The sequence below is a fragment of the Somniosus microcephalus genome, chromosome 12, assembly GCF_052327205.1.
Source record: "Somniosus microcephalus isolate GS21.2 chromosome 12, FLI_Smic_1.0, whole genome shotgun sequence".
In the NCBI taxonomy this organism is placed as follows: domain Eukaryota; kingdom Metazoa; phylum Chordata; class Chondrichthyes; order Squaliformes; family Somniosidae; genus Somniosus; species Somniosus microcephalus.
Window position 1 is genome coordinate 108,976,958 of NC_140998.1, and position 14,075 is coordinate 108,991,032.

The following is a 14,075-nucleotide window of genomic DNA, read 5'->3' on the forward strand; positions in this document are numbered from 1 at the left end:
GCTTTCTCCAATGTCCACGGTATACATCAGCGGTCCTAGTCGTGTGCAAATAGTTCCAGGCTGCCATTTCTCGGTACGGTAGTCCCGGGCCAAAACTGGTTGGCCTATCTGGAAGGTTCTAGTTGGCCTTTCATTCATGCTTTGAAATTGCCAGTTCTCTACGTCCCTTCTGACGTTTGGCTTAACCAAATCCAGCCGGCATCTTAGGCTTCTATTGAAAAACATCATGGCGGGGGTTTGGTTTGTAACCACGTGTTGCATTCCTGTACGCAAACAAGAAGTTATCTACCTTATGTTGTAGATTTATGTCTTCATTACCCATGGCCTTCTTGAAGGTCTGGACAAACCTTTCAGCCAATCCATTGGTAGCGGGATGGTATGGGGCGGACGTGTAGTGCTTAACCCCATTGTTTTTTTTTTTTAAGAACTTCCTGAATTCTTCGGATACAAATTGCGGTCCATTATCAGAACAGATCTGTTCAGGCAGCCCATTTCTGGCGAATATGGTCCTTAATACGGTGATGGTTTTTTCCGTGGTGGTGGAGGACATCTTTATTACCTCCGGCCACTTGGAGTGTGCATCCACCGCGATTAAGAACATTGAGTCCATAAGTGGACCAGCAAAGTCGATATGTACCCTTTGCCATGGAGATGAGGGCCACTCCCATGGATGTAGAGGGGCTTGTGGTAGGGCGTTTTGGACCTTCAGGCATCCTAGACAGCTCTTGGTCATTTCTTCGATGTCTCCATCGATACCTGGCCACCACACAAACGCTCTGGCTAAGTTCTTCATTTTCACTCCACCCAGATGCCCCTTGTGAAGCTCCTTTAGCACTCTATCCTGGAGTTTGGGTGGAATCACCACTCCAGATCCACACATCAAGATTCCTCGGCACACTGACAGCTGTTCTCTTCTTTGCGAGAATGCTGGCAACAGTGGTTCGCCATGTGCTGGCCATCCCTTCACCGTTAAATCGTAGACTCGCGAGAGAGTCGGGTCATTTCGCGTTTCCTTTTCAATGGTAGAATTTGTCACCGGTAGACATTCCACTATGGTCGAGTAGAACATCTCCACTGGGTCCACTGTAGGCGCCTCTTCCACCGTTGGCAACGGTAGGCGCGATAACCCGTCAGCATTCCCATGCTGTTTTGTTCCTTTGTATTCTATGTCATATTGGTGTGCCCCTAGGAAAAGGGACCATCTCTGTAGCCTTTGCGCTGTCATAATGGGAACGCCCTTTTTAGGGTTGAATATGGAGACGAGGGGTTGATGGTCAGTCAACAAGGTAAATTTTTGTCCGTGTAGGTAATGGTTGAATTTCTTCACCACCCACACCAGGCTGAGTGCCTCCCTGTCGATCTGGGCATAGTTACGCTCAGCTGAGTTCAATGAGCGTTGACGCAAAAGCTATCGGCCGCTCCGAGCCATCAGGGAACCCATGTGATAATACCGCTCCCACGCCATAAGGGGATGCATCGCACGCCAGTCTGATTGGCAGTGATGGGTTGTAATGTGCCAACACTTCCCTGGACGTGATCAAGTCTTTGCATTTATGGAAGGCACGTTTACAGTCTTCGCTCCATTTCCAAACTACTCCCGTTTGTAGCAGTGCGTTAAGAGGGTGCAGAACCGTCGACAAGTTTGGTAAAAATTTATGATAGTAATTTACTAATCCCAGGAACTACCTTAATTGGGAGGCATCTTCAGGTGCTGGGGCCTTTACGACCGCTTCAATTTTTTCAGGTGACTTATGCAACCCTTCTTCGTTAATGACATGGCCACAATATGATTTGTTTCTGGAAAAATTCGCATTTGGGGCGATTTGCTCATCGGCCCCGTTCTCTCAGCCTCGTGAGCACCTGCTCCAAGTTGGCAAGGTGCTCGCTGTCATTTTCTCCTGTTACAAGGATGTCGTCTAGGTAGCATCGAGTCCCCGGAGTCCCTTGCAGGACTTGCTCCATAGCTCTTTGCCAGATAGCCGGAGCTGATGCCACTCCGAAAACCAGTCGATTGTACTGGTACAGGCCTTTGTGTGTGTTTATCGCCAGATTCTTTTTTATTTTTTATTTAAAAAAAGAAAAAAAAGAGGCCCCCCTCAACCTCCATCTGTAGATATGCCTGTGCAAAGTCAATTTTGGTGAAACGTTTCCCTCCGGATAGTGAGGCGAAAATATCTTCTATCCTACTGTACCGTGTGAAGAACTGGGTTTACAGTCACCTTGAAGTCCCCACAGATGCGAACTTTTCTCTGTTCTTCAGATTTATCATTATTCAACGTTTTCTTCATGACCGGGACGATGGGTGTTGCCCGCTCGCTCCAATCTACCTTGGATAACATGCCTGCTTTTTCCAAATTCTCCAGCTCTGCCTCGACGGCTGGACGAATTGCGTATGGCACCGGCCTTGCCTTAAAAAACTTGGGAATTGCCGCATCTTCCACTTTTATTGAGGTGGTGGCGCCTTTCAGGGTTCCTAGTTCCTGTTGAAACACTTCTTTGGCGTTAGCCAAGATTTCTTTTAATCGTCCAGGTATGACGTCATCATCGTTTTTTCTCTTACTGGTCACCGTCAGTGCCTGAATGGAGTGCCAGTCTAAACGTATCTTTCTGATCCATTCACGTCCCAACAACGGCGGACCACCATCTTGCAGAACGTATAAATACAACTTCTGTATTTCCTTGCCGTTGTATACAACAGGCACCCTTATTTTCCCTCTGGGGTATACTTTCTGCCCCGTATAGGTCTTCAAGACAATGGATGTGTCTTTCAAAGGTATATGCGGAAATAGCCGCTCATAATCCCGCCGCTCGTAATCCCGTCGACTCATGACGGTCAGAGCTGATCCTGTATCTAGCTCCATTTTGACTGGGGACCCCGCTAGCGTGAGGGTAACCCAAATGGTCTGGTAATCTTCTTTGGCAATTACATTATGTAATTTGAGACAGCTTAGTCTCTTGTTTCCGGAGTTGCTATCGCTCTTCTGGTCTTCGGAGCTACTGTCCGTCATCATTTGTACCTTTCTGTACTTTTCCTTATTGACCTTTTTACTGTCAGCGGATTTCTTTCCAGATCGGCATACACATGCAATGTGTCCCATCTTTCCGCATTGCCTACATGCTTTGTCCTTGAACCAGCAGTCCTTCTGGTCATGGGTGGATCTGCCGCAGCGATAACATCTCTCGAAACCCCGTGTCATTTCATGGGTGCCGAAGTCCTGTGGCTTTTGCTGTATCTCTGCAGCTCCTCTTGCTGCTGCTTTGTATGATACAGCCACACTGAAAGCCTTGTCCAGTGTCAAATCTTTCTCAGAAAGTAGTCTTTTGTGTGTTCCTTCGCTTAGGAGACCGCAGACGAATTTGTCTCGTAGAGAATCTGCCAGTCCGGCCCCGAATTGGCAGTGCTTTGACAGCTTTCGTAATTCGGTGAGGTAATCAGCGTTACTTTCATTCTTGTGCCGATTCCTCCTGAAGAATTTGAATCGTTCCGCTATCAGCAGCGGTGTTGGGTTTAAGTGCTCCTGTAAGGTATCAACAATCTCCTTAAAATTCTTGTCCATCAGTTTGGCTGGAGTGATCAAGTTTCGTAACAGCCCGTATGTCCTTGCGCCCATCAGATTTAGAAGTACCGATGCCTTTTTATCATCCGCTACTTCATTCGCCTTGCAATATACCTCCACTCTTTCCACATGTGGTCCAATCTTCTATATCACTATCGAAAGCAGTAATATTGCCAGTCTTCGGCATCTTGAAAATCTAAAATGGCACTTCCCGCACTTTTCCTCCGCCCCCGATGGATCAAAATAGAGCCTCCCGCGCTTTTCTTTCTTCTCCGCCGAGTTAAGATGGCGCCTCCCACGCTTTCCCGCCGCTGCCAACGCTGTTCTCCGTGGTTCCCGTTGCGACCTGCAGCTTTTCGCGGTATTTCTATTTAAAAAAAAATATATCGCTTCAATAGTTTCTCCGTTACTTGGAGAACCGTTCCCGTCGTGGAGCGGACCCTCTGGGACTTTCCCCTCCCTGAACGCCGACCTGCTTTGCAGCACCGGCCGCGCCCTGAGTGCTCCACCCTCTCTCTCTCTTTGCTTCTGCTTCCCGACTCGCTGCCCGGCCCCGTTGCAGAGCCACCCGATCGAGCTCTAGCCCGCCGCAGCCCAGGAAGGATCAGTGCACTACCTGCCACCAGCCCGTTTAGCTGGAGAAACCAGAGTTTTTTTTTTCTTGCTTCTGGCTTCGACCTTCGTCTGAGGAATCGATCCCCTTGAGGTGCTGCCGAATTGCAGATAAGTTCGTTTCTAACTCGTCGCCACTGTTAGATCCGTGTGTTAATGGAGACACGGAATGCAGGAGTTGATTTAACAAGTGTTTACTGAACAAAGTCTGGAGGTGAACTAACTACACAAGACGCTACACAGGCTTATATACCCGAGTGGTCACTACTGGTACTACAGTATACAGGGGCTTCAAAAACATAGTTCCTCTTAAAAGGTACATACACTACAAATACTATGCTTGTTCTAAGTACTGATGCTATGACATTAATTGAAGTTCAAGAAGTTATTGCAATATTACAGAACACAGTTACAGTGCATTAAAAAACCAAGTTGACGGTCCAATGTGCAAGAACCACCAAGGATGAAGCTAGAGTTCAAAGAGTGATTGCGCATCAAATATATATTTTTTGTATCTTCTCAGGAGTGAGATGTTAGATACAGGAGCAATCATCTAGTCTTGGGTTTTATCAAAAGTTAAAGAATATTTGAGGGAAAAAATTTTGGTATGAAAGAGGAAACAGGGTTTCTTGGAGGCACCTTTAACAATGGAGATCTGGGAGATCTATTTGAAGGCAGAGATAGGGGACACCAAAAACAGTTAACAGCTGAAGTTGGACTACGGATGGAGCCACAGGCAAGAATGTGATAGCTGTCAGTTAGACTTGCTAAATACAAGAAACAACCAGGCTTTCCTTAATCAGTTTGCAGTAAAATGACTGGGACAGAGATTGTGCACACCGAGGGTCACAAGCATAGAATTTACAGCTCAAAGGAAGCCACTCAGCCCACCGTGCCTGCGCTTGCTTCAATTGAAGCCATTAACACTAATCTCATTTCCCAGCTTTTTCCTTTATTCCTTTGCAAAATCTTCTATCTCAATAGTCATGTGTGGTAAGGTATTCCAACAACTATAACTTGTACATAGAGTCATAACGGCACAAGAGGCGATTCAGTCCATCGAGTCCGTGCTGGCTCTCCAGAGCAATCCAGTCAGTCCCATTCACCCGCTCTATCCCCGTAGCCCTGCAAGTTTATTTCCCTCAAGTGCCTATCCAGTCTCCCCTTGAAAACATCATGTGTCCCCGCTTCCACCGGCAGCGAGTTCCAGGTCCTCACCACTCACTGCATAAAAAAGTTTTTCCTCACATAGAAACATAGAAGATAGGAGCAGGAGTAGGCCATTCAACAAGATCATGGCTGATCATCCAAACCCTCGCACCCGGTCCCTACACCGACAACCATCCCACCCAAGCCCTATCCCCGTAACCCCACATATTTAATCCCCCCTAACACTAAGGGCCAATTTTTATCATGGCCAATCAACCTAACCCGCACATCCCCCGCCCCCCGTATCTTTTGCCCAAAACCTTAAATCTGTGTCCTCGTCTTTGTACCATCAACTAGTGGGAACAGCCTTTCCCCATCTAGCCTATCCAAACCCGTCATAATCTTGTACACCTCTATTAAATCACCTCTCAACCTCCTTTGCTTTAATGAAAGCAAATCCAGCTTCTCCAACCTGCCCTTGTAGCTAAGATCCCCCATACCATTCTGGTAAATCTCCTCTGCACCCTCTCAAGGGCCTTCACATCCTTCTTAAAGTGTGGTGACCAGAACTGGACGCAACACTCCAGTTGTGGCCTAACCAGCGCTTTATACAGGTTCAGCATAACTTCTCTACTTTTGTACTCAATACCTCTATTTATGATGAAGCCCAAGATACCATATGCTTTGCTAACCACTCTTCTCAATATGTCCTGCCACCTTCAGGGATCTATGCACATTAACTCCCAGGTCCCTCTGTCCCTGCACACTCAATTGTGCCATTAAGTGTATATTGCCTCTCCCTGTTCCTTCTGCCAAAATGCATCACCTCACACTTCTCTATTAAATTCCATCTGCCACTTGTCTGCCTATTCTACTAGCCTTTCTATGTCCTGTTGCAGTCAATTGGTATCATCCTCACTGTTTGCCACACCCCCAAGTTTAGTGTCTTCGGCAAATTTAGAAATTCTCTGTATTCCAATATCCAGGTTGGGGAACACCACTGTCTACCATCCTCCAGTCTGAAAAGCAGCCATTTACCATAACTCGCTGTTTTCTGTCATTAAGCCAATTCCTGATCCAAGCTGCCACTGATCCACCTATTCCATGAGCCTCAATTTTGTTAACCAGCCTTCTATGTGGTACTTTGTCAAACACCTTCCTAAAATCCATGTAGACAACATCCATTGCATTCCCTTCATTAATCATCCCCATTACTTCATCAAAAAATTCAATTAGATTAATCAAACATGATCTGCCTTTTACAAATCCGTGTTGGCTCTTATATAGCACTTTTAGCAAAGAAAAACAGCCCAAGGTGCTTCACAGAGGCACAGGGAAATAAATGGGTCGGCGAGCCAAAGAGATTAGAAGGGGTGACCAAAAACTTGCTTAAAAGGGTGGGTTTTAGGAGCATCTTAAATAAGTGGAGAAAGAGAGGAGCATCAGAAGGGAATTCAAGGGTGTGGGGCCTCGGCAGCTGAAAGCATAGCTGCCAATGGTGAGGTTGGGGGGAGAGAAGAGAATGTCAGAGTCAGAAGTAAGAGATTTGGGGGAGGGGGGGTCACTGTAGGAGCTTACAGTGTATGGAGGGATTTAAAAACAAGGATGACAATTTGAAATGTGTGTTGTTGGGGGGCCAGGAGCTAATGTAGGTCAGCAAGGCGAGAGGTGATGGATGAGGATAGGATATGGCAGCAGAATTTTGGATGAGCTAAAGTTTATGGAGGTTGAGGATAGCCAGAAGAGCACTGAAGAAGTCAAGTCTGGAGATGACAAAGATACAAATGAGAGTCTCAGCAGATGATGATGAGCTGAGGTAGAGGCAGAGGGTGGCAGGTAGGGTTAATGTTATTGAGATTGAAGTAGTCGGTCTTTGTGATGGAGATTCCAAGGTTGCAAACAGTCTAGTTCACCCCAAGACAATGGCCAAAGGAAGTGAGGCTATGAAGTTTGTGGCAGGGGCCAAAGACCATAGCGCCAGTCTTCCCAACTAGTTGAAAAAAATTGTGGCTCATCCAAGACTAAATGTTAGCCAAACAGTCTGACAGAACAGAGCCCGTAAGGTGTCAGAGAGGTAGACCTTGGTGTAATCAGCAAATATGTGTAAGCTGACCCCATATCTGTGGATCATGTCACCAAGGGGCAGCATGTAGATGAAGAACAGGAGGGGGCCATGGATGGATCTTTGACACGCGAGGTGACAGTGTGAGGGCGAGAAGAGAAGCGAATGCTAGAAATTCTCTGGTTGTGAGTGATTAGGCAAGAGTGGAACCAAGCGACGGAAGTCCCACCAAGCTGGACAAGAGGGGAAATGCGTTGAAGGAAGACAGTATGGCTGAGTGTGTCAAAGAGTACAGGGTATCATTTCTGTTCCAAAGATTTTTGGAAATTACTGTTAATGCTTTGACTATTTACTCCTCAATTTCTTCAGTACGCTGGGATGTATAGCTATCTAAACTTGGTTAATTTTCTTTTAGCCCTGTTAACTGTTTTAGTTGTTTCTTTTTAATAGTTTTAACTGGAGTGCAACTTGAAGGAATGTATAATGGAATCAGTTTAAAAAAGATAGTTGAAAATGGTAAGCAAGAGGCCATTGATATAAAGAACCACCACAGTGGGGAAAAAAGATATTGGAGAACCCAAGTTAATTTGGGGGGGGGGGGGGGTGGGGGGGAAGGCAAGTAAGAGGATGAGCCACAGACAGTGATTTAAGAGGAAACTTTGATGGCAGACCATTTCACGATAACTTGTTTAGAAGTAATCAGAGGCAGACCATGTCAAAAGCTTGAAGATGCCCAAGATGTTAAAGAGCAAAGGTGCATAATGTAGGCAACATGATCAGCGGGACTGATGATCACAGATTAGATAGAAATTTTAAGACAATGTATAATTCTATAGCGAACAGCAGCCTCCATAAACTTGAGTACCAAATTAGTATCAATATGGCAGTAGTTTAAGAGAACACTTTTTTAGGGATAATATGAACACTAGCAAATTTCAAGAAGATAAACTTAGACTGAAAGAGATTCAAAAGACTCCTTTCAGATTGGGCAAGTTCAGAAGCACACATCCAGAGGATGATAGAAAGGGTACCAGCAGAACCTACAGTCTTAAGTGGAATCCAGAGAACACAGAAACCAACAAACCTTGCAGGGGTAAAATTTGATTTCCATCTAAATAGTACTACAGGTTGGAGGGAGGATCCTTACCAACAGCATAAAAAAGAGAGCTAGAGAAAGTGAGACAACTTTCTCTTTTAGAGTACTAGCATTTCAGGATGAAAGAGGGGTAGAAAGAAGCATTGACAGATGTTGCAAGACAGCTTTGGCAAGAGACTAGAAGGAGCCCCCTCTGGAGGTGGAGAAAGACACTTTTCTAATAATGCAATAACAGACGCTGAGAGCAGAAATACAAATAGCTCTGAATGCTTAAGTTCTGACAGTCCAGGCATGGAACCTGTTTCAGATGTAGATGGATCTTCTGTGTATTTCTAGCATTTTGTTTCTAAATGGAGGTTTCCAGGATTTGCAGAGTTGGTTTTTTTAATCTATCTATTCATATGAAACCTTCCATGCCAGCTAAAATAAGTAACTTCCAATGGCATAGGTAAAATGATCAGGAGAGTCAAAGCAACAGTAGGACCAACAAAGTGCAGAAAAAATGATCAAAGCCATCCAGTTGATTGATATATATTTAGCGATAACAGAACCAGGTTTGGAGAACGTGATTTCTTGCACGGTATTCTGCAAACAATTGTCAGAAGAGCCCAAGAGTAAGGAATGTAAAAGTTAAAGTGCTAAAAAAGTCTATTTCTGCTGAAATCAAAGTTGATTGAAAAGTTCATCAAGGTTTTTCCAAGACAAAGATCCAGCCAGTTTCACAGAAGGGCTGAAATGAAGCCATCGCTGATGCTGAACCTGAACCAAAGTTGCCAAGAATAGCAATTTAAGTAAGGGGAAAATTCAAGTTGATTGATCTAATTTTGACAAAAATATTGAAAAATTCTAGTTATCAAGGTTAGGCAAGCAATACAGGCAATTTACTTTATATACAGTACTCCGCAGAGAGAACAATGTCTCATAGGACTTTACAGAAAGGTAGACACTGAACAGGAGAGAAAAGCTGGGAGGGGAAGGAGAATAGTTTTGGGAAGGTTTTCTGAAAGCAAGGACAAGATGGCGAGAAAGTATTTTGGAAGAAAGTTCTAGAGAAAGGGGCATAATGGCTGAAAGAACAGCCACCAATGGTGGGGCAGTGGCTGAGATGCAGAAAGATGCAATATAGATTAGAAATTTGGCACTGAACTACAAAGACAAATCCAACAGAGTGGGATCAGATAATGTCAGAGTACAACAAAATTCCCTGTTTTATTCATGTAGTGAACCTGAAGATTGGATTATCACCTGTCATCCACTGACAAGACACTCACTATATGGGAGTGTTAGAATTTAATGGTGGCCACTTCTTTTGTTGAGTGATTTAGGACCATGAACCACCATGGCCCTGCAACATCAACAATGCTTAGCTGTAATAGAAATATTCAGAACTAAAAGAAATTGCTCCTAGCTTTTTTTTTTCTACATAATATCTAGTCATCTCCCATAAGGTATCCATACTGGCAGATAAAATAAAAACTTGTAAATAAGTGCAGCAATCAAAGTAATGGTGCATACACAACACAGTGCAATGATGTATAAGTACAAGAGTGAAAGGACAGAAGTAGCTAGTCTGCCAATGAGAAACTACGCTTGCCAATTCTGCATAATAGCTACACCACAAAGACAATAAACAAAAGTGCGAGCAGCAGAGTTTTAGATGAACTGAAGTATACAAAACATGGAGATTGGGAAGCAAGCTTGGAGAACATTGAAATAATTGAGTTTGGAGGTGACAAAGGCATAGATGGGCTGAGGCAGGGGAACATAAGAACATAAGAAATAGGAGCAGGAGTAGGACATTCGAGCCTGCTCCACCATTCAATGAGATCACGGCTGATCTTCTGCCTCAATTCCATTCACCGGCCCTATTGCCACATCCCTTGATGCCTTTACTAATCAGAAATCTATCGACTTCTGTTTTGAATATTCCCAATGACGGAGCCTCCACAGCCCTCTGGGGTAGAGGATTCCAAAGATTCACCACCCTCTGAGTGAAGAAATTTCTTCTCATCTCAGTCCTGAATGGCCTACCCTTTATCCTGAGGCTGTGGCCCCTGGTTCTAGACTCCCCAGACAAGGGAAACATTCTCCCAGCAACCACCATATCAAGCCCTGTAATAATTTTGTATGCTTCAATGAGATCCCCGCTCATTCTTCAGAATTCCAGATAATACAGGCCTAGTTTACTCAATCTCTTCTCATACGACAGTCCCGCCATCCCAGGAATTAATCTTGTGAACCTTTGGTGCACTACCTCTATGGCAAGTAGATCCTTCCTTTGGTAAGGAGACTAAAATTGTACACAGTGCTCCAGGTGTGGTCTCACCAAGGCCCTATATAATTGGAGTAAGACTTCTTTACTCCTGTACTCAAATCCTCTTGTAATGAAGGCCAGCATACCATTTGCCTTCCTAATGGCTTGCTGCACCTGCACATTCACTTTCAGTGACTCATGTACAAGGACACCCAGGTCCCTTTGAGCATCTGCATTCCCCAATCTTTCACCATTTAGGAAATACTCGGCCTTTCTGGTTTTGCTACCAAAGTGGATAACTTCACATTTATCCACATTATATTCTATCTGCCATGTTCTCGCCCACTCACTGAGTCTGTCGAGATCCCCTTGAAGCCTCTTCACATCCTCTTCACAACTGACACTGCCACCTAGCTTTGTATCATCAGCAAATTTGTAAATGTTACATTTAGTCCCCTCATCCAAATCATTGATATAGATTGTGAATAGCTGGGGCCCAAGCACCAATCCTTGCAGTACCCCACTAGTCACAGCCTGCCAAAGACCCGTTTATCCCTACTCTTTGTTTTCTGTCTTAACCAATTCTCAATCCATGCTAGTATATTACCCCCAATTCCATGTGCCCTAATTTTGTAAACCAACCTCTTGTGTGGGACCTTATCGAAGACCTTCTGAAAATCCAGATACACCACATCTACCGGTTCCCCTTTTTCTACTCCACTAGTTACATCCTCAAAGAACTCCAATAGGTTTGTCAAACAGGATTTCCCTTTCATAAATCCATGTTGACTCTGCCCAATCTTCCTATTAGTTTCTAAGTGCCCAGTTATTGCATCCTTTATAATAGATTCCAGCATTTTCCCCAACTACTGATGTGAGGCTAACAGGTCTGTAATTCCCAGTTTTCTCTCTCGCTCCTTTCTTAAACAGCAGGGTTACATTTGCTATCCTCCATTCTGCAGGAACCGTTCCAGAATCTATAGAATTTTGGAAGATGACAGCCAATGCGTCCACTATCCCAATGGCCACCTCTTTCGAAACCCTAGAATGTAGGTCATCTGGTCCTTGGGATTTATCAACTTTTAGTCCCATTAATTTTGCTAGTACTGTGTTTTTATTTACTAAGAATTTCTCTAAGGAAAAAGAGACTGGCAAGTCAGACACCAACATTGCAAATAGTCAGGTTCAACTAGAGATAGTGGCCAGGGAGGTGGATGGAACCAGAGGCGAGGGGACAGAGTTTGCAATAAACCATTTTCCTTATAAGCAAACACAGAATATTCCAAAAACACCAGCGTGTTCCTGACATTTATAATATCGACTAAAGGTGATGAAAGCAGGGACAAGAAAGCGAGGAAGGACGTTCTGGAGAAGGGGCATGATGGCTGAAAGAACAGCCACCAATGGTGGGGCAGTAGCTGATGTGCAAAAAGATGCAATATATTTAAAAATTTGCACTGAATCACAAAGACTAATTCAACAAACTGGGCTCAGATAATGTCACAGTACAACAAAACCCAAATGGTTTATTCATATGGAACCTGAAGATTGGATTACCACCTGTTATCCACTGACAAGACACTCATTGCAGGAAAGCCCCCCTCTTTAAACCGGCTCCTGATGCCAGTTTGACAGATATTTAGTGAGCAGACCAGCTGTCAGCTTCTCCCACCGTGCAGAGGGTAGACCTCGGTTCCTCTTTTAGATTGAGGACCTCGAAAGAACCACCGGGAGAAAATCATTAACGGGTCTGTATCATGATTCACACTTCCACCCAACGGATCGAAGGGCTTCGGGCACGATCACACCGGGCCCCGGGAGTGGGAGGAGAGGGGAAAAGAGGGAGAGCCGGGCCCCGGGAGGGAGGGAAGGGGAGAGAGAGAAATGAGAGAGAGGGGGGGGGAGAAAGAGAGAGACGGGCCCCGGGAAGAGAGGGGGAAGAGAGGGGAAAGAGAGAGAGAGAGAGAGAGAGAGAGGGGAAAGAGAGAGAGAGAGAGAGAGAGCCGGGCCCCGGGAGAGAGGGGAAGAGGGAGAGAGAGAGCCGGGCCCCGGGAGAGAGGGGAAAGGGGGAGAGAGAGCCGGGCCCCGGGAGAGAGGGGAAGAGGGAGAGAGAGAGCCGGGCCCCGGGAGAGAGGGGAAAGGGGGAGAGAGGGGAAAGGGGGAGAGAGGGGAAAGGGGGAAAGGGGGGAAAGAGAGAGAGAGAGAGAGAGCCGGGCCCCGGGAGAGAGGGGAAAGAGAGAGAGAGAGAGAGAGAGAGAGAGCCGGGCCCCGGGAGAGAGGGGAGAGAGAGAGCCGGGCCCCGGGAAAGAGGGGAAAGAGAGAGAGAGAGAGAGAGAGCCGGGCCCCGGGAGAGAGGGGAAAGAGGGAGAGAGCCGGGCCCCGGGGGAGAGGGGAAAGAGAGAGGGGGCCGGGCCCCGGGAGAGAGAGGGGAAAGAGAGAGCGCCGGGCCCCGGGAGGGGGCGCCGGGCCTCTCGCCGATCTAACTGCGGACAATAAACGGTTCCTCTCTCATTCGCTCGGCTGTGCTGCCCGAGGCCAGCCCGCGATCTCTGCCGCCGCCATTTCAATCCGCGCCGCCGGCAGTGCACTCACCGTCGCCGTCTCCGTCGCCCCGACTTCCTCATTGCCGGTGCCGGCCTGGCCACCCCTCTCCGCTCCGCTCGGCCTGTTTTCTGCCCTCTCTTTGTTTCTGGTTAATGGCGCTCAGATTCAAATTGGCAGCTTCCGGCGCGCACCCTCCCTGACCCTGGAAGAGAATCCCCAGCCAGCCTGACCTCCGGCTCACGTCAAGCCGCCCAAAGAGCTGCGTAGGCATCTCACAACCCACAGCTTGCTTTGTAATGAGACTGATCCATGTTTGTGTAAGATTGTAACATACATGTCAACCTAGAAAATAACTCATAGCGTGCAGATTATAAGCCTATGATGTGAGAAAACAAGTAGTTACACGGGTGTTGTATCTTAAGCTGTAACTATATCTAACATTCCTTCACTTATTGGAGGAAAAACATAAGTACATGAAAACCTGAAGAGGGAAATACAAATATTGAGGATGCAAAATTGGTGGTACATTTCTAAAGGGTTCTGAGGGCATGCTGCCCTACAAAACTTTCAATTTTTACACTAAAAAAATAAATTACAGGCACTGTTATACTTAACAATTGACAATCTAAAAATAAGGACTACAAAGTGACTGTTGTGTCTGTGTATAATAAGACACAGACTGCAGGAGAAACGTACAAAAGGTGTTTACTCAACCTGGCTCATAGTGGAACTGATTGTACAGATTACTACTCAGTGCTATATACAGGTGTGGTCACTGCCGGTACTACAGTATACATGAGC

At 45.9% G+C, this 14,075-nt stretch overlaps 1 protein-coding gene across 1 annotated transcript in view; it reads right to left on the minus strand.

The window, feature by feature from the left end:
- Positions 1–13,497, minus strand: part of g2e3 (G2/M-phase specific E3 ubiquitin protein ligase) — a 105,596-nt gene extending 92,099 nt beyond the window's left edge. The window contains exon 1 of the mRNA XM_086003419.1: positions 13,323–13,497. Within this exon, the coding sequence (XP_085859545.1) occupies positions 13,323–13,354 (32 nt within the window). The 5' untranslated portion in view covers positions 13,355–13,497. The remainder of the gene's footprint in view (positions 1–13,322) is intronic.
- Positions 13,498–14,075: the final 578 nt, after the last annotated feature.